The sequence below is a fragment of the Mytilus galloprovincialis genome, chromosome 2, assembly GCF_965363235.1.
Source record: "Mytilus galloprovincialis chromosome 2, xbMytGall1.hap1.1, whole genome shotgun sequence".
Taxonomy (NCBI): Eukaryota; Metazoa; Mollusca; class Bivalvia; order Mytilida; family Mytilidae; genus Mytilus; species Mytilus galloprovincialis.
The window spans coordinates 50,630,108-50,650,323 of NC_134839.1; the positions used below are offsets into that span (position 1 = coordinate 50,630,108).

The 20,216-nt window shown below is 33.0% G+C and overlaps 1 protein-coding gene and 1 long non-coding RNA gene across 2 annotated transcripts; one reads left to right on the forward strand and one right to left on the reverse strand.

Annotated features, from left to right (window-relative positions):
• Positions 1-2,828: 2,828 nt before the first annotated feature.
• On the reverse strand, positions 2,829-4,506 carry LOC143062281 (acetylcholine receptor subunit alpha-like). The gene has a single exon (XM_076234022.1). It carries the CDS (start codon positions 4,397-4,399, stop codon positions 3,239-3,241), a length of 1,161 nt encoding a protein of 386 aa, XP_076090137.1. The 5' UTR covers positions 4,400-4,506; the 3' UTR covers positions 2,829-3,238.
• A 12,734-nt stretch (positions 4,507-17,240) lies between these two features.
• On the forward strand, positions 17,241-18,903 carry LOC143062282 (uncharacterized). Its single transcript, XR_012974657.1, has 2 exons — positions 17,241-17,575; positions 18,467-18,903. It is a non-coding gene; the product is annotated as an uncharacterized LOC143062282 (long non-coding RNA).
• The last annotated feature ends 1,313 nt before the right edge of the window (positions 18,904-20,216 follow it).

Consider the following 20,216-nt stretch of genomic DNA (forward strand, 5'->3'; position numbering starts at 1 on the left):
TATCCATTTTGTTTATTAAAGGTCTATCTTTAAGATATGTAAAACACTGACTGAAATGTATTCAGAAATCTTTATCAAATACTACAGATGACACTGTCACAATATCTAAATACTTGTGTATTTTGTCGTTTGTTGATATTGTTCATAAGTATTTTTCGTTTATTATATAGATTAGATAGACCATTGGTTTTCCCGTTTGAATGGTTTTACACTAGTAATTTTTGGAGCCCTTTATAGTTTACTGTTCGGTGCGAGACAAGGCACCGTGTTGAAGACCGTACTTTGACCTATAATGGTTTACTTTTACAAATTGTGGAGAGTTGTCTCATTGGCACTCATACCATATCTTCTTGTATATGTATCCATAAAACTGGTTTTCGGATGCTACATCAAATTATGAGATTGCAACATTACTTGCCTTTTGTGCACTCACATATAATAAAAGGGATATATCCCATTTCAGTGTTTAAGGTCAATCTTTAATGCACGTTAAAACTGACCGAAATTTATACAGAAAACTTTATCAAATACTAGTACAGATGACACTGTGACCAGTCAGTGCATATGTAATGTATATGATGATATATGATAAGAGCATGAATTTGAAACCACTTGGTCTGAGGTCAAGGTTAATAGTTGCAAAAGTATAAAAATTGTAACAGAATATTTTCATCATATCTCAAGCTAAAAAAAAAAGAAAAAGAAAATGCAATTACAGCTGTTTATTTTTTTATTTTACATTGCGGTATGTGGTTCATTCATGTAACAGGTCGAGAACTCTAGATTTTCTGACGTCAGAATATATTTGCATAGTAATTTCCAAAACACAAGGCTTATATGGCCTTGAAAAACTGACCAATCGACTCAATGAACTACAATGCATTGTGGGCTACTACGAGTAAACTACTACTTAAAACACGTGGAATTAGTGGGAAAACAGTCAATTAATATATTGTCTAGGAGTCTCATAACCAAAGTTTTTATTCTGCAAATATATTTAATGTAAAATATATAACGTAATCTTCAATTTGCATGCTCAGATTAAAAAAATATTGTTTATTGGCTTCACGATTCGACTTTCTTTTTCGCCTCGCAAAAGTAGTTGAACCGGTTTTGTGCATTGTTATGAATTGAACCTGCATTAATTTCACGACATGACACAGTGAAATATCCAATGAAATGACCACTGTCCAGTAAGAAAATCATTTGAGCTCTTTTAAACCTGTATAATATCATTGCAAAATCATTTCTGCCTATAAAAACACGAAACTTTCATTGAAACACTTCTTTCTGTACTGAATGTGTATTTTTTTTTATCAGGACCTGAACTAATAGTAAGAACATCATAATATTCAGTATGCTAAAAAGAAGTGTTATGAAAGCGGCAGGGGCGGGTCCAGCCATTTTAAAAGGGGGGGGGGTCCTAACCCTGGACAAAAGGGGAGGGGGTTCCAACTAAATGTCCCCATCCAAATGCACTGATCGTCCAAAAAAAGGGAGTCCATCCCCCGGAACCCCCGCCCCCTGGATCCGCCACTGAGTGGGTACGGTATATAGCTTAATACATTTTTTATAGTTTCATCAATCGATAATATCCGTTTGTTGCTAATTTTATCACAAAATATACCTCAGAGGTTTTTTTTTATCGTTCGGCTGCTGTCCTGTTGACATATGTAAAATATCTCCAATATTAAAAGTCTGGATCATAGTGGGTGCCATATTACCTATTTTTTTCTTCTTCTAAAACGTGCTTTGTATATAGAAATAAGAAGATGAGGTATGAGTGCCAAATGAGACATCTTTCCAACAAAGACATAATTTAGTAAAGTAAGCAGTCATAGGTCCAATGCTGAAAAGTAAACCAATAATGACCCAAAAACTACTTGTGTAAAACAATCCAAACAAAAAAATCAAAAAAAAAAAAAAACCGGCCCAATTAAATATATAAAAGGACAAGAAATCTATCCCATCAAAAAAAGATATATTGTATAGGAGCCTGTATTTCAGTGGTTGTCGTTTGTTTATGTGTTACATATTTGTTTTTCGTTCATTTTTTTTTTATATAATTAAGGCCGTGAGTTTTCTCGTTTGAATTGTTTTACATTGTCATATCGGGGACTTTTATAGCTGACTATGCGGTATGGGCTTTGCTCATTGTTTAAGGCCGTACGGTGATCTATAAATGTTAATTTCTGTGTCATTTCGGTCTCTTGTGGACAGCTGTCGCATTGGCAATCATACCACATCTTCTTTTTTATTATATATCCAACGCTGCAATTTTCACAAAACAGATCAAATTTTCCACCTTGTCGCACATACATATGGATAAAATCATTACAGCTTATTTCCTACTGCATGTGGACTAAAACTTTGGTTAGCTTGCTTGCTTTGTTTGTATATTGTACAAAATATAAAATATACAAGTTAAACTATGCCTATATATATATATTGTTTAAAGATGTCAATTTTATTTTCAAAGCTTGTATAAACAACTATACAAACAAAGCAAGCAAGCCAACCAAAGTTTTACTTTGCAGGTTTAAGAAATCAGCTGTAATGATTTTATTCAGTTTGGCAAATCTCCGAGCCCGTTAAAAAAAGAACAAACTGAAACTACAGTTGCTGACTTCACTACCTTCAACAAAAAGGGAACAGTTTACTGAAATGTGACCAACAAAAATAATTATAGATTTTGTTAACACTGCCATGTATGTAAATATTTCTTCGCCTTTTTTACGAACACAAAATTCAAGGATCCCCCATTTGCCTTTAAGTATCTAAACGAACATTGCTGTACTCTTGAATATATAGGGGGTTATTTGATTTAAGTTTTTTTTTATCCTACATTGAACATTTGACGTCGTCCATAAGCTTGTCACTATTAAAATGTTCATTTTTCCCTTTCATTCACTTTTAAGTCACCGACTTTTTTTGTGTTTGCTTTACTTAAAGGTAAAAATATATTTAACATCCTATTATTTCTAGAGTCATCCCACACATTTATCTTTTAATTAAGTTGTATGAACATATGCATTTCACATATTACTTATTAAATACATCAAAATTCATGTATTATTTCATTACTTATTTCCCCTCATAAGGGACATATAAAAATTATGTCTTTACCCTCATCAAGACATAAGCAAACAGAACAGTACTTAAAACTAATTCGTTTACACATATTTTATTTCAAAAATTGTGTATAACACCATGGACTAAAATGAAAATTGATACGTTATTACGTTTGATATAAACTGGTAATACATTGTATATTCCACACAATACAAAAAATAAAATAAATACAAAACGATATTATATCCCATAATGCTGCAATCCGTTTCCACGTTACAGGTACTGATGTTTGATGATTATAACACGGGAACCTCATAAATAATCCGAACTTTTCAACCCATACTGGAATGTACTGGTCTCTTTTGTAATATAACCACGAGCTGATTATTACTGAAAAAATGACAAAACCACTTATGATCATATTTCCAATCAGAAACACACAAACGTTTGCAAGACTTGGTAATGCAATTGCTGGTAAAAGATTTTGTGTTATAGTGAGAAATACAATCCCAGATAATAATAGCGTTATTGAAAAACTTATCCTTTCACCAGACTCCTGTGGTAAAATAAACACAAGGGTATTCAACAACGCCATTAAAGAAGCAGGAAGAATAAGATTAAAGACATAGAATACCGGTCTGCGCTTGAAATGTAAAATAAAAACAATTTCAGGAACTCCATCTTGAAGATAGCGATTTAAAGCTTTCGTTTTTGTTAATTCCCATTCACTGTTTGAACTATAAAATGACGTCATCACCTTGTCAAATGTCGAATTAAACACTATTTCGGAATTACTATAACCCCATGCGACAATTTCTAGCATGCATTCATGTTGATCAAATGGGAAATTTACACTGTTAATTGAACACGTGAAAACAAACCGTGATCCTGGCGTCCATATTACAGTACCCGTATGTTCAATCCTGACACTAGAGCCTTTCATACGAATGTACTTTATTTTCTCCCCTGAGTTTGCCGCCAATATAGGAGGAGTCCATACAAGGTCAAGAGGTAAAACTATTGATGTGATATTTCCGTAAGTGTATGGATTCCATTGTAAACTTACATCCTTCCATTTTAAATCAAAATATCCAGTGATAGAAACCGTTCCTTTGACCTCATTAATTTCCTGTAATGTTACGATATGAAATGATGTTGCAATTGTTGTCGCGAGACTTTGATCGTCTGTTGGTCTAAGATATCTATTATGGTCGCCTGTCAAATTGTTATACAATTCCCTCATGTCGGAAAATTTTGCAGCAAAGCAACATTTGGTCAAGTACGACGTAGAGATGAGTAACAACATGAACGTAAAATAATCAGCCATAATGACACCAACCCGAATCAAATACAAAACAACAGGTTGAACAATTTGGAAGAGACGATGGCTAGCATGGCCAATACAGTAAACCCGTATCTAACAAATCTGAGTCTTATCATTAGTATATAAACATCAAAATGGACATAAATGAAATCAAATGATCATCAGCATTGATTTCTTCTGAAGTTGATATCTTCATTATGTGATTATCAAGGGTAATTAATTACTTATATGCCAAACCTGAAACATTTGTATACTCTAAAGAATAGTCTTAAGTTCATATCTATGTTGATAGTAAAAACGGAGCAAACCTTAAGCATTATATATGCAACCAAATTAATACTGACATGTGGAGTGTATTTAAAAATACTTAGCTATTAAGAGAATAATTAATTGAGGAGATGAAAGCGTTTGGTATCCGAATACTGATGCCGCACACACAATTAGCTGGGTATTATTACTAACCGTTTAAAAAATGTTTCTTTCTTGATGGAATTTGTTTTTCTTTGTAACTTTTTTAACGTTTTAGTGGTTATTGATGGTATAAGATTCTAAGAAAATAACCAAACTCCAAATTATTTAAGAAAATCTTTTGAAAGTAATATTTTTTTAGGAGGCTATTGAATTTTATTACCATGTTTATCCTTAACCGCTGTTTGGTTCATGATACAAAAAAATATTTGCCAAATAAAATTATCGTTGGGTGATAAACATTCCCAAGTCAAACTAAATGTTATATGTGTATGAATTGGGTGTGTCACGGTGTTTTTTCCTTGTTGGTTTGCTGGTAAGGTTGAAAGAAACACCTTTATAACCTTCATAGATCCGAGGCGAATTAGAGATTGAAAAATTGTGTAGACACCTGTCTATAATAATAATAAGTATTACATAATTATGAGCCCTCTTGACGCATTTTGTTTGTTTATGTCGTAGGGATTTATTTGTTAACTTTTACCAAAAATCTCATTTATTCAAAATAATGCCCCAGAAAAAGAACTTTCAATACTGGATAAAAATTCTACGACACTATAGTAAAATCCATTTAAAAACAGACGTTCCTTTGGATGTATAAATACGTAGTCACGTCTGTCAAAATAGGGACGCTTGATACAATGCCATGCGTAGGGATAATTATATGCTATATTCACATGTATAATTTATTAAGAGGTAAGTTAATGGCTTGATGAAATAGACAGTGTTAGTTTCCTCGTTTTCCAGTAACAGTATTAAGTAATGAAATTGAGAATAGAAATGGGGAATGTGTCAGATAGACAACAACACGACTAAAAAGCAGAATACAGCCAAAGACCACCAATTGGTCTTCAACACAGCGAGAAAATCCCGCACTCGGAAACGTGTTTCATCTGGCCCTAAACAAACATGTGTACTATTTCGGTGCTAATGAATGTCATACTTAATTCCAAAACATATAAATGAACTAGCACTGACTTGGCAATTTTCGAAAAAGACTTCAAAACATATGCAGTCCTGTAAATTTTACTACACAGAAGGTACACGTAGATGACAAAACCCTTACCATCCTCAAAGGCGTCTACCAGGCTTTCTAGAATTTGTTGATATTACAAGGTTTTTAGTGAAAACCCTTTCATACTGTAAAATCTAGCAATGATTTTATTTAAAATAATTAAAAATAATACAAGACTAACCTATGTTATGGTTAGACATACTACAAGTTATGTTCCACCTATTTTAGTAAGAGGCTGTTAAAAATGAAGACCAATTTAACACAATTATACAGAGGGAGATTTGTTTCTATTTGTGGATTTGTGATTTTCTGTTGTATAATTCACATTGGTAAGACTGACATTGTCTCTTGTATGAAATCAAGTTTTTCCTACGACTTTCCCGCGGTTTATTGTCTCTTATTATTTCTTTTTCTTCGACTTTTCAAAACACAATTCAATCCAAACATTTGAAATCAACACGCCGTATACTGACGTTTGCCGACCGTCGTATAAGTTTGTGTAGTCATGAACAGAATGAATTTGATAGATCATAGATTAATTAACAAGCAACTTCTCAAATATAAACGTATCAATTCAATTTGTAATATCTTCATTTAATCTATTTGTAATATCTCTTAGTCTTTTGTTTGTATCTTTATATCCGTTTAATTCTTACTACAATTAAATCATTCAGAATACGGAATTTAATTAACTAACACAGGACTTATATTTTGCTATATATTTGGTAAGTTGTTTTATGCATTTAAAATTAAATCATTGCTAGATACAGTATAAAAGGGTTTTCACTAAAAAAAAAACTTCTTGTAATACCAACAAAGCCTAGTAAGCCTGATAGAAGCATACGTGCAAATGGTAAGGTTTTTGTGATATACCTTCTGTGTAGATAAAAAAATACAGGACCGCATATATATGTTCTTTTACTAAAATTTCCGAGTCAGTGCTAGTAAAAGAATTTGACATTAAAAGGAATTTGTGATCTTAAAGCAAATTGATAACTCTAAATTGCATTCGCAGAATGGACTTAAAAAAAAAACGATGAAATAAGCTGTTTTAAATAATTATCATGATCTCAGTTGAAATATTCACTTGTAACCGTACGACATTCTACGCGAATCGACCAATTCCGAGTTAATGAGCTATGATAGTTGGTACGAAAGACGTCTATATAACTATAAGGCAGGTCGACATCGTAAAGTTAGCTGTGAAGGGTCTGAGACATGACCAAATGTTAAAAAATCATAAGAGAAACCCAACGGCTTCATTCATGCAAAACAAATAAGTGAAAAACACAAATGATAGACTAAGGGTAACGATCCAGTCCCCTTATCTTCACGTGAAGAGGAGGGGACTGGGTTGTTATCCCTGAAAAGGGAAAATGGGGTTACGCATGCTTAAATTTGCACATGGACTACATATTATCTAAATTAATTTGAATATATCATAACATTTCACACCACGATTTAACTAATCTTTTATAGCTTTGTATGTTATGAAATGCACGATGAAATGATACCACGACAATTGTGGTGCTCTCAAATGACAACGAGTTTCATCATGTTTTTTTTTGTGGGGGGGGGGGGGGTAGGGTAAGAAAATAAGATTACTATACGTAATTCCTTGACCTTTTATTCATTTTTATTATTTTGTCTAGTCGTTTATTATTTTGTCTAGTCGTTAACATATATTAAGGATAATGTATAATTGTTTTAGTGTGGGTATGTATCTTGACATCGTTTTTGGTATTTCGTTGATCCTGTTTGTGAATTTTTTCTTTGACGCCGCGTGTCCATTTATAAATTTTTAAATGAATTGTATGATGTAAGAAACTCTTATTTTACGTTTTGAAGTCTAAGATTATGTGTTATTTAATAAAACAAGAGTGCACAAGATGTCGTGCTAAACATACCCAGGTCCACACACAAATAAAGGGAGTACACATGTTTCACACACATACATTACTCACCACTCACAAGTAGGTTACAAAACATAAAGTCATTCTGTTCAGTTAATAGCTAGAAACAAGTTTACCAAACAATTAATTTTCATGCATCATTTTTTTTTTAACAATTTTAGTATCGGGAAGTGAAGGCTGGTGACAAACATGTGTTTGCCGAACGGTACGACAAACGGACGAACGGACGGACGGACAAGCAGATTGAATTATAACCGCACTCATTGAGTGGATTTAGACGAATGGACAAGAAAGTAGTATGGTGTACATGTACTGATTCATGACTAAAAGTTTGTACGCGCACTTTGGCGAACATAAAAACCTAAATGAACACAACGTTACAATATAATTGCTGCTCTTCGACTGAACGTTAGTCTCCTTCACCTTTTTATGCGTATGCACAATTGACTTGTATATATCTGATAATGTTATGATCGATCAGACAAATTGATAATGTCAGTCAAGTCTTTCTGAATTAAATGTTGATCACGACATCTTATCTTCTTCAATGACTGTTTAAATACCATTTAAAGTACGTAATATGCCAATCAAAAGAGAGGCCACGTTCTTGCGTTATGGAGTTCAAAAGTTATCATTTAAATACCGTTCATACAAAACCTATAGTATTACAGATCGTTTAACATTCTCTTTATAGTTCAAACTTATGAAATACCGCAGACCACATTATATGCGAATACCATATGGTTTATTGCCTTGGAACGCGATCAGAAAATGGGAACTATGATATACATTGCCAAAACTGAATAAAAATACAATTTTGTCCATTAAATCTCTGATGTCATTAAGATGACCATGTCGGTGATGAAACATTGATCAGATATAAATAAAATAATCTTATTGGATATTTAGATAACTTACAGTGCATGTAGTTATGCAGTTTTGAAAAGCACTTTTGTACTTGCGTCCGGTTACCAAACGCCTGATACGTAAAGAATATTAGAAGTCACAAGTAAAAAGTACATACTTATCTTAGGCCAGGATTTTTTAATTTGTTGGTTTACGGATCCGCCGACCCGATTTTGCCGATTCCTAGAATAAAAATAAAATTGACTTTTCATGCTTTTTTATTCCCGCCGACCCAAACAAATACATTATCCCTGAAAAATAATTAAATGATTCTTTTTTTATGAAATAAAATGCATGAATCACTAACAAAATTGATAACACTCTCTGTTGTGAAAAAATAAAACTTCCAGTTTACGTTTCTAAAAATAGACAAATCAATTATAACTGACCTTGAAATGTCGTTTACGCAAATAATTTTGCGGAACGAAATCTGTGTTTAAAACCCCCTTACACAATAAGTTCGTTTCCCTTATTTGTCATCAGTCTGTAAGATGCATAATCTCATAGAAATAGACTTGTCCAAATGTGGACAGGTGGAAAGCACCTTGGAAGTAAAAGTTCTGAATATCAACAAGTCATTTAGAATTTTCTTGTTTCATGGATAATAAAAAAAAAAATATCGTCCATTTGGATAAAAAAAACGGGAATTTATGACACTAGATTATAACTAGATTATAAACCCGATATTCTCGTTTTTTTCCGTGGACGAGTCTATTACGTTTTTGACACGTGTGTTGAAACTTATTTTCGTACGACGTTTTTACATTTTTTTCTTTATCAGTTTTCGTTTTTGAAGATCATTACTCACCAAGTTTTCTGGAATTGATTAAGAGCTACGCGAATTTGTTTTTCTTGTTTGTGAAAAGACGATTTAATTTCGTCTTTGTCTGTGAACACCCCCCTTTTTTACGGCAAATCATTAGACAATGTCATGCGATATTTATGACAGCTGAGCAAGAATATTTCATCGAACTAAAATTTGAAATGATGACAAAATAGCATTTTAAAACACATTTTGTTAGAATGGTGAAATGTATATTTATTTTGCATTTTTTTTTCTGTCTTGAAAGATATTTTTTTTTCTTTTTTTTCCCGACCGACCGACCCGACTTTTTCATGGGGAAAATCCGTAAACCAACAAATTAAAAAACCGTGGCCTTACAGTCTAGAGCGTTTAAACTTGGTATATAACGAATGCCATGTTGTTCTGCACATTTTGGTTATATACATTACACCGTATCTTTAAGAAAGTGCGCCGCTGGAATCGCAAATTGTGTTTTGCAAATTAAAAGTGTTCAGTTTTAAATGATCTTTTCCTTTGATGAAGAAAAGCTGCAAATACAATGCTTGTCATTCATTTCTTCATAGTAACACAATTCATTAATTTATTCATATTTGTTCGGTATTTTCTTCGTTCATTTATCCATTGAGTAAGTAAATTTATATTACAGTTGATTGCTATGACCAGAAATGGCTGCCGCCGTACTACAGAGAAATCCTTCCATATCGTTTGATACACTACCAGGAGGCCGGAAGACACGAAAACACAGCTTCGACTATAAACAGTCAGAGGCGGATCCCTATGCAAGACGACAGTCGATAAAATACCACTTCCCAATACCATTGCTAGATGAAACAGAGGTCAACGAGGTAAGACCTTTTTGCCAAAAATAAAAGATTGGTTTGGAATTTGATGTTTAAAGCCACTACCAACACTCTTGATTATATCGTGGTGGCCATTTTTGTTTTTATTGCCAAAGAAATTAACGTTTTAAAATTCCGTGCGTCCTTACCATTTTTCTGGATAACTTTCATTAGGAATGATTAAATCTAAACCAGGTGAAAGAAAGAGATGCATAAATACGAACAAACGTTATGCGCTATCATATATGACCAATGTATTATAATTTAGAATGCATATGGTAATACATTGATTTTTTTTAGAACGGTCTTTTACGATTTCGTAGCAACTATAAAGACATAAATTTTCAACATACGAACCGAATTTTCGGTTCAGATTATAAAAAGCAGAATATTCTTTGAACGTTATATTTCTCTACATTCGGTGTTTCATCATAATTGAAATTGATGTATTTTCTCTAAAACGCCGAATTTCCCGGCTGCGATCACATTTAAATTAATGAATCGTACCTATGAACACCAAGTACAATAATGATCAATAATTATGATATTATGTATTTTATGTGTTGAGTATATTTGGGTTCAATAAAACGCTGTATTCTTATCCCAATACGGATCAAGGATTTTTCGAAATCAGCAAGGGTAAGGGCACTGGATTTCTTGTAAAATTTTCTTTTCTTAAAAAGAAGAAACTCCGATTTTTTTATTTTTTTTTAAACTGAAAATTACACATAACAAATGAAATTGCTTTATTGTAGACAGTAGTGAGTGAAGATGAAATAAGGAAAAGTGTTTATGGACTTCCCTTAAGTCAGATGAGTTTTGTAGCTGTTGAATCGGCAGTATGGAGACCTACAGTTGCTAGCTGTAGACGCGCTGTCCTATGGTCACGTGAACGGAAGTTATATGAAGCTCAAAGCAAACAACGAATGGAGGAGTTCAAAGAAAAACCTTACATGCAACATCAATATCCAGAGCTAAAGAGACATTATCCGGGAACATGGCGTTTAGCAACAAAACAAGAAATAAATGGCATTGTCGTCAGGTTAACGAAAAATCCAGCACCAACTTCCGCCAGCGTAATGGGTCGTCGACGGATTCAGTCAGCTCCTCCTAACTTGCCTATTCTTCACACACGCTGTGGAATGACAAAACGACCGATGACATCAAATACTATTTAAAAGAAAAACAGAAGATTTTAAAACATGATAACAAGCGCTCAAAAAAAAAAAAAAAAATGACTTCGAAAGTGACTACGCGACTCCAACTCGACTCATCTACAAATATGTAAATAATTAAAAAATCACTGTAAATAATTCATTCACTATTTTTTGAAGATTTAGGAAAACAATCATGACTTTGAATGCCTTTTATTATGTACTTTGTAAGTAAGTAAGTAATTTGGTTAAAAAGAAAAATATTTGTCTATGTTCAACTACAAGCAAATAAATAATTATCAACTTCGATGTGAACGAGTATAAATTGACTTAGGCTAATAGAGTTGTCTCCCATGTTTTGTATTTGCAAATAACACATTCAAGCTTTATTCTTGATTATATACTATGTAATGAATTTTAAAAATACGCAATTAACTATGTTTACAATAGGTAAATGATTAATATTATAGTGTCATGTTTTAATACAGACATCTTCTCTGTTTACACTCAAAATGTATCTACATTTAAGTGATAGAAAAGGTAAAAGACTAGAAATTATGTTTCGGAACAATTCCTTTTTGCAATTCGTTTGTGTTGTTCGTGTTATGGTGTAATAAAACAGAATTATACATGAAATTTAAACCATCCAAACGCACTAAAAAGGATATAAAATCATATTTTCGTTTTGTAAAGATTATTCTATTCTTAGTCCAAACGTTTTCAGACATTGTAAGGGAGCTACCATTTGATTTTTATGGGGGGGGGGGGGGGGGAGGGGGGGGGGATGAAAAATTGTGTCCTGCCTTTTTTTTTAGTTGTAATCTCTGTCCTGCCTTTTTATTTTTCAGGCTATTCGGTCCTACCTTTTTTTTCTTAGCTTATCCTGACCTTATTTACAACAATTGTCATCCTGCCTTTTTTTTGCCAAGTTACTCATCCTGCCTTTTTTTTAAAACTCAAAATCCTGTCCTGCCTTTTTTTCAAATTTCATCCTAGCCCTCCCCCCCCCCCCCCCCATAAAAATCAAATGGTAGCTCCATAAGTTTTCTAAAAACATAATTGACAGCTGACCACATCTGTTTCAGATCTCTATTTGTTTTATGTTGACGCTGTGTTTCTTGCTCGAAAGAGTGATGTACATTGATAATGTAGGAGGTTTTTTAAAACCCAAACAAAACATGTGTAAAATAAATTTATACTCTTGAAACTCATAACTCTTTTGAATAACATGATATTTACGTTTGATGGTTTTCTATTTATTTGTAACGGATTGTAAATTTAAAATTTAAATATCTGCATGTGTACATTTGTTATTTGTTAACGTTTGTTCAGAAAATTAAATACATTTTCATTTTCAACTAGCTAGTTCAATTCTTTTGGTTATTGATAGATAGAACATTATGTACATGTACATTTTATATATGATTGTATGATATAGGCATTTTCCTTCAGTATGTTTACCTGTGTCGCCAACGGTGAAAGCATGATACCGTCCGTCGGAAAGACCGTTGGTAGAAATTTACTTTGCTTTTATCAAATTTAAAGGATGATTTTTATATTTGGTCTACAGCTTAAAATGCTGAGTTGTAGTGTACAAACTATTTTAACATCTGCCGTGCAGACCCTGTGTGTCGATAGTTTGAAATTTTACATTCATTATTAAGGGGGAAAATATATTGACTTACATCTAGAAATTGACAATGAAGATCGGTTGAAAACAAAACTTTACGACAAAAGAGATGAGTTCAGCTTTCCAATTGTGAACTTTCCATTTCTAAGTAGCAAAATTCCAGCAGCACCTGCATACGGGGTATATATCTCCCAGTTGATACGATATTCCCGTGCTTGCATTTCCTATAATGATTTTCTTGATAGAGGGTTGCTGCTCACAAGGAAGCTATTAAACCAAGAGTTCCAAATGGTGAAGTTGAAATCATCCCTTCGTAAATTTTACGGACCTCATCACGAGTTAGTTGACCGTTATGGAATAACCGTTTCACAAATGATATCGGATATGTTCCTTACGTCGTAACTACAATCCCCTTCCCTTTCATGAACGTGACTATACCGAATTAGGCTATTTACCGGATTTGTTATCACATAAGCAACACGACGGGTGCCACATGTGGAGCAGGATCTGCTCACCCTTCCGGAGCACCTTAGATCACCCCTAGTTTTTGGTGGGGTTCGTGTTATTTATTCTTTAGTTTTCTATGTTGTGTCATGTGTACTATTGTTTGTCTGTTTGTCTTTTTCATTTTTAGCCATGGCATTGTCAGTTTATTTTCGATTTATGAGTTTGACTGTCCCTTAGGTATCTTTCGTCCCTCTTTTGTCTCAATATGTATATTTTCTGGTTCATGTAAAATACATTATTTTCTAGTCTGTAGCATTTTCAGATAGTCAACATCAATAAAACTTATCATTCAATAATAAGTTCTGAAAATTATTGAAGCCCGGTTTTTTTTACATGCGCGGTAAAGTGGTCATCTTTGTTGCGGATAACCATTCAGTATGTCTTTTTGATATAAGGTGATGGGGTATGACTGCCAATGAGACAACTACCCACCAAAGTCCACATGACGTAGATTTATGCAATTTAGATCGTGGACAAAAGTGAGTTCCCACTGACAAAAGTGACCTATCAATTCAACTAAAATCGATATTTTTCAAAAAGATAAAAAAAAATACCATAAGATGTAGAAATGTGTACAACTTATTTGGCCATAATATTACTCAGACTCAATGTTCTGATGAGATGAACGCAAAACAATTATATTTCTGAAAAAGTTTGCTGTGCATTCTAACCAAAATAAAATCGTTAAAATTTGCATTTGTGTTCAACTCATAAGAAAAAGAAAACGATCCATACGAACAGTATGGCCAAATAAACTATCAACATTCTGACAATTCTGTATCTTATGAATAATTCTATTTGATAAAATTTGGTCATATAGTGACTTGGTAATATCTTTTTTCAAAATATCGATTTAATTTCAAATAATAGGTCATTTTTTGAGTGGAACTCACTCTTGTCAACTATCTGTAAGCCTTTGATGATAACCAACCCTACTGTAAAGTAGCCATAAGACGACCAGGCCCTATATACATGACTGACTCAATCAATTTGTCTTTCGTTCAATTTACGAAAAAAATAATTTTGGCTAGTTTATATAATCGATTGGTCCGAACTTATCGATTGAGGTATACAGTCTCCTGTATAAGGGTCGGTTTTTTTTTCTGAATATATACGCAGCTAAATGTATGACGAGTGCCATGATCTCTGAACGTTATAGAAACATCACATTTGTAGTAAATCTTTGAGGGGTACGTAGATGCACTGTTGGAAAACGTATTTCTTCCCTATCCAACATACTCTTATTTACCAGGGGCATGCAGTCGGAAGATCTGCCGAAATGTTGCACCGACTGATCATTTATTTTCGACCTGAATATGCATTAAATATTTGTTACTGGACGTTGAACGCGCATCAATCAATCATATTTAAAAAAAAAAAACGATCTAAGTGACAATAACAATTAAAACCAAGGAGTACACAAAGACCCACAAAACCAAAGGACATTTACATCAACAGTTATAAATAATAATTAAGAAACAACACGAACTCCACTAAAAACCGGGAGTAAAATCAGGTGCTCCGGTAGGGTAAGCATTTCCTGCACCGTACACGGCACCCGTCGTGTTATTTCTTTGTTCAGTTCGGTAATGATGGAAGGTTATTATGACTGAGGAAGAATATCAGATCTGATTTCGGACACACTTTTGTCATAATGGCCAATCAGCTCATGATGGCGATCGTAAAATTTCTTGAGTGATGACCTTAATTTGATTGATTCATAGCCCTGTCTTAGCACCTTTTGAGAAAGCAGTATTCCTCGTTCAACAAAATCAACGTACTTTGAGCTAGCTCTAGAGTAACGTATCAATTGAGACACATATACTCCATATGCTGGTGCCGATGGGACGTTGCTACACAGAAATGGAAAGTTGACTATAGGAAAATTAAAATAATCGCGTTTGTCATAAATTTTGGTATTCAACCTAGTACCATCAGTAGTCATTTCGAGAAAAAGGTCTAAATATGAAGCAGATTTATCTGTGTCGGTAGTATCTTTAATTTCAAGTTCACTTGGATATATTAAATGTAAGTGATCACTGAATCTATTATTATTCAGAGACAGTACATCATCAATATACCGAAAGGTGAATAGAAGGTGAGATAGAAGTGGGATTATGAGCTACTTTTTACACTTGACATATCATTTGGAATCTACATGTAAGTATTTATTTAAGTTTTCACAACCTGTTTATTGTTTAATGTTAAACATTTTATCACACTTATTTTTTTATGGGGATTGACTACAAAGACAGCAGATGTTTAACATACTTCAAAATAGGTTAACCGGTGTCTTAAATTTGTTATGTGATACCGGTATTTATCCTGTCAGAATAACATTATCGCATCTGTCCTTTTATTCAAATTGCAGTAGTACCTTTTGTGCTAAGGGATATCATCAGCTCAGTATTAGGTGGCTCGGTACCGGAACTGAAATGATTTATAACATTGAAAATCATTAAAAAAAGACGTTCCAATTTTATCAGGCAAAGTTGATATATAAACATGGGTTTGATTGTTCTTTTAAATTCAGTTCCTAGCGTATTTAAGTATTTAAAAATCCCTGGGTCTGTTATTTTTTATTTGTTTCCAGCATTCCGGAAGAAGGGCAACCTAGAAGAGAGATTCGGACGCATCCTCAGTTGTAATTCCCATTTCACGCTACAATCTGTCGATACATTTAGTTTGGCATTGCTCAAGATCTTGTTTTTTCTCTGCTATTGACGGCTTTACACTTAAGCCATTTAGTGCTGCCGTATGTGTATTGATTGATATTTGAGTCTTAGATACATGATTTTATTCACTAGTTTTTATTTGGCTTTGAACTAACTGTCAGTGACTGCGAGAACTCTCAGATCTGTGATAAGTGCCTTTTTGTTTTGGGATGTATACGTACCCGTATAGGTTCAATCTGTGTTTTTGTTAAATGTATTTCTATTTGTTTTATCTGATGAGTTAAGCCTTTTTCAACTGATTCTAAATGGTTTCTTATTTTTCATGTTAGTGCCTTTCAAAGCCGACAATACGGTATGGGTTTTTCTCATTGTCGAAGGTCGTATGATTGCCTATAATTGCTAACATCCACTTCATTTGTACTTTGATGGATAGTTGTCTGATTGACAATCTTACTACAATGTACATCTACTTTTTTTATACACCAAGTACTACTGTCCTGGTATTTGAAATCGGATTAGACATATATCTGCAATGTTTTTTTCTATATCCCTTGCAACCAACCAAACATTTTTCTGCACAGGTCAACCTGGTGGACGAAAGAAGTCAATTTCCCCATTTCTTTACCTCATTCATGATTGGGGTATACATAACTATACTTATCGATTCCACAAGAAAATAACAATAATTCTTATCAAATTACTGTAATTTTCTTTTAATGTTATTCTAAGTATATTATTATAATTATTTTTAAGTTTAATTTCACAGTCTTGTAATTCCATGTTCCATAGGCGATACAGTAGATGGCACAGAACTCTATAGATCAACATTAGTACTATAGTACGTATAAACATCGTATTACCTTTCATAAATGTTTAATGAAATATTAAATACACGGGGATATAAATTTCATATTTATATTGAATTTGATCAGATTAATAAGTTAAGTAATAGAAAACCCGTAAATAATTTAGCCTTGCTGAAAGGAAAGGTTAATTCTCATAAAAGAACCTATCCGGTTAAGTCATTGTTAAACCAAAAACCATTTAGGCATGGAAGTAACTTTATCAGTCATGAATACAATTGAAGTTGCTATCGAATGTCTATGATTATTTGAAAATGTATTTCAAGCGAAATTTTAGAAGATTTATGATTAGTTTTACAGAGTATTGTTCTTAAGTGTAGTTCATATATTATAACGCAAGTAAATAGATTTGGAGTGTACGAAAAGTTGACTATAGATATGACGTCCTCTGAACTGCTAGAAATGTAAGTTTGTTATTTTATTTTGTTTATTTTCAATTGATTTACGATTTTATATTTTATGTGGTAATGTGTCTCCTTGTCCTTTTCATCATGTTAGTTTGTAAATACATTTGCTAAGCAAGGTAATCCGGCTAAATGTTTGCAGTGGCGGATCCAGGGGGGGGGGGGGGTTCCGGGGGTGCGCACCCCCCCTTTATTTTTGCCGATCAATGCATTTGTATCGGGACATATGTTTTGCACCCCCCTGCACCCCCCCCCCCCCCTTTGCCCTGGGTTAGCACCCCCCTTTCGAAAATTCCTGCATCCGCCCCTGGTTTGCTGCTGCTTTAGACTGTTCGTACATTAAAAGTCATTTACCTAGAATAATCATAATAAGATCAGAGGGCTGTTGTTATTTGAAGAAAAGGCAATAATTAGTGATTAAAACAAAAATAATTGTCTATCTTTACCCTTTATCACAATTAAAATAGATTCATATAACAGAGCAGGATTCAAAATTATTAACATAAGGAGTTAAAAGAAGAAAAAAAAAAACCATCTATAAAACAATTACCTACATAATACAAAAAGATATGTTTATCTAAACAAACCTGAGGCCCCCTCCCACTCCAAAAAAAAAAAAAGAAAAGAAAAAGAAAAGAAGTGAAATCCAACACAAAAAACCTTGCACGTCATCAAACTTTAATTTCACGGATACGAAACATATTGCCCATGTTAAAGACATTTCTGAAGAGTAATCAGACAATCATCGTGCAATGGTTTGGTATCATCAGAGAGCAAAGGAGAACGCAAACTTTCTTTGGATTATCTATGTATTGAAAAAACTTCATGTCTTATTATATATTAAATAATGTTATGTTTACTGTTAATAATATAATTTTTCTTATTTTGAAGAGTTTGGTCTGATGAAAGTTTGAATTCTGTTTCACCAGATCATGATCATTTATCTTTCTACGAAAGTCCTGCTCAAAGTCCATATATTTCACATCATTATGGAACTATGTCATCATATTTCAAACAACCTTATATGGATCATCATTTCCCGGAACTAAGTAAACCATACCAGAATATGTGGAAGCTTGTTAGCAAACGTGAACTAACGCACATCATTACGAGACTGAGGCGAAGTACACTTTCTTCTCGAACCAGACAGAAAAGACCACAAAGTGAACATATTGGTGACCACGTCAAACAAGAAGACCAACGCAAATTGTGCATGACTCCAAATGGGCCAAAAGAATTTCGAAGCTTTCGCTGAGATTTTAATGTCTCAGTGTCGGTGCTTTTAATTATTTGCAATTACAATTATTTAAAAAAATTTTAAACACTTGTGTTTACCTGTGTTGTTATCTAGTGAAATATATCATTCATTGTTTTTTATAAGCAGAAATATCATCATTTCAGTGAGTACATTGTTACCCCGAACATGAACATCAAGCAACTGTATACAACATGTAGTACAATTGCATACAAGGTACAAATGTACCAACGATAGTGTTACGTGGTCAAACTGCAGATTTTGTTTACTTTAAAAAATAAAATAAAACAAGAAATGAAAGATCGCTGTTGAAATTGGTTTTGAACTTCGGATTAGGATTTTTCATTTTTGGTCATGACAATAACAGACCAAACAATACTCAAAATAAAATGGTACTGCAAATTGGAAAACTCGGATTAAGGACTAAAATGTTTGCTGTTATTTAAAAAAAAAAAAGACGGAGATTGGAATCAGGACATCGATTTTGCCTTGCAACATGTCTTCCTTCAAGTAGTTGTTACCATAGTCAATGTTTTGTAAATCTCTTTTTTTTTAAATTTGAATCTCTGACCTATGTATTTATCTTTTCCTTCAAATCTCACGACTAGTATAAATATCTTTTTTTTTTTTCTTTTTTTTCCAAGTAAAATATCTTTTATTACAAATCTGCTGTTTTAACAATTTACTCGGATTACAGCGTTAGTCCGAGTATCCCTGTTATTAGTTACTGAATTTCCAGGGAAAAGCTCAGTAAAGTATACTAAATTATTCAAGTGTTAATTATATAACATATACATTCTTTTAAATACAGTGTATACATATTAAAAATAAAATTTCATGGTATAAATCACGTGTTTACGGAACATCAATTTGCATTCCGAATTTGTATTCAATTTCCCATGTTTATAATCATTGACACAGTTAATTATTTGTACTTGACCTTTTGTGCTGGATTAGTTACCGTTGTCCGAAAGCTAGTGCAAAAGGAAGCACATGTTTGTTGTGAAAATAAATTGTAGGATTAGATAAAACTTGTTTGGTAAGTAATATTATATACTATTCGTTAGCAATTTTGTCATAGAGACAAAATAAATGTATCTAGAGTGAAAAAGTTTAAATGTATCTGGAAATATAATAGAAAGAATAAAGATTTTAACATGTGATTTAGCCAACATACACACAGAGACATATATACACATATATGTCTCTGATACACACAATTACTTGAGGATATTTGGTGTAAAAACAATCAGTGTTGAATTATAATCATTTTAGTTTTTAAAAAGTATAATAAATAAAGTGTCTTGTTTTGTTAAACTTTGTTTATACATACAAAAAGTGAAAAAACAACAACTACATCATACATACATGTATAAATATAAAGTC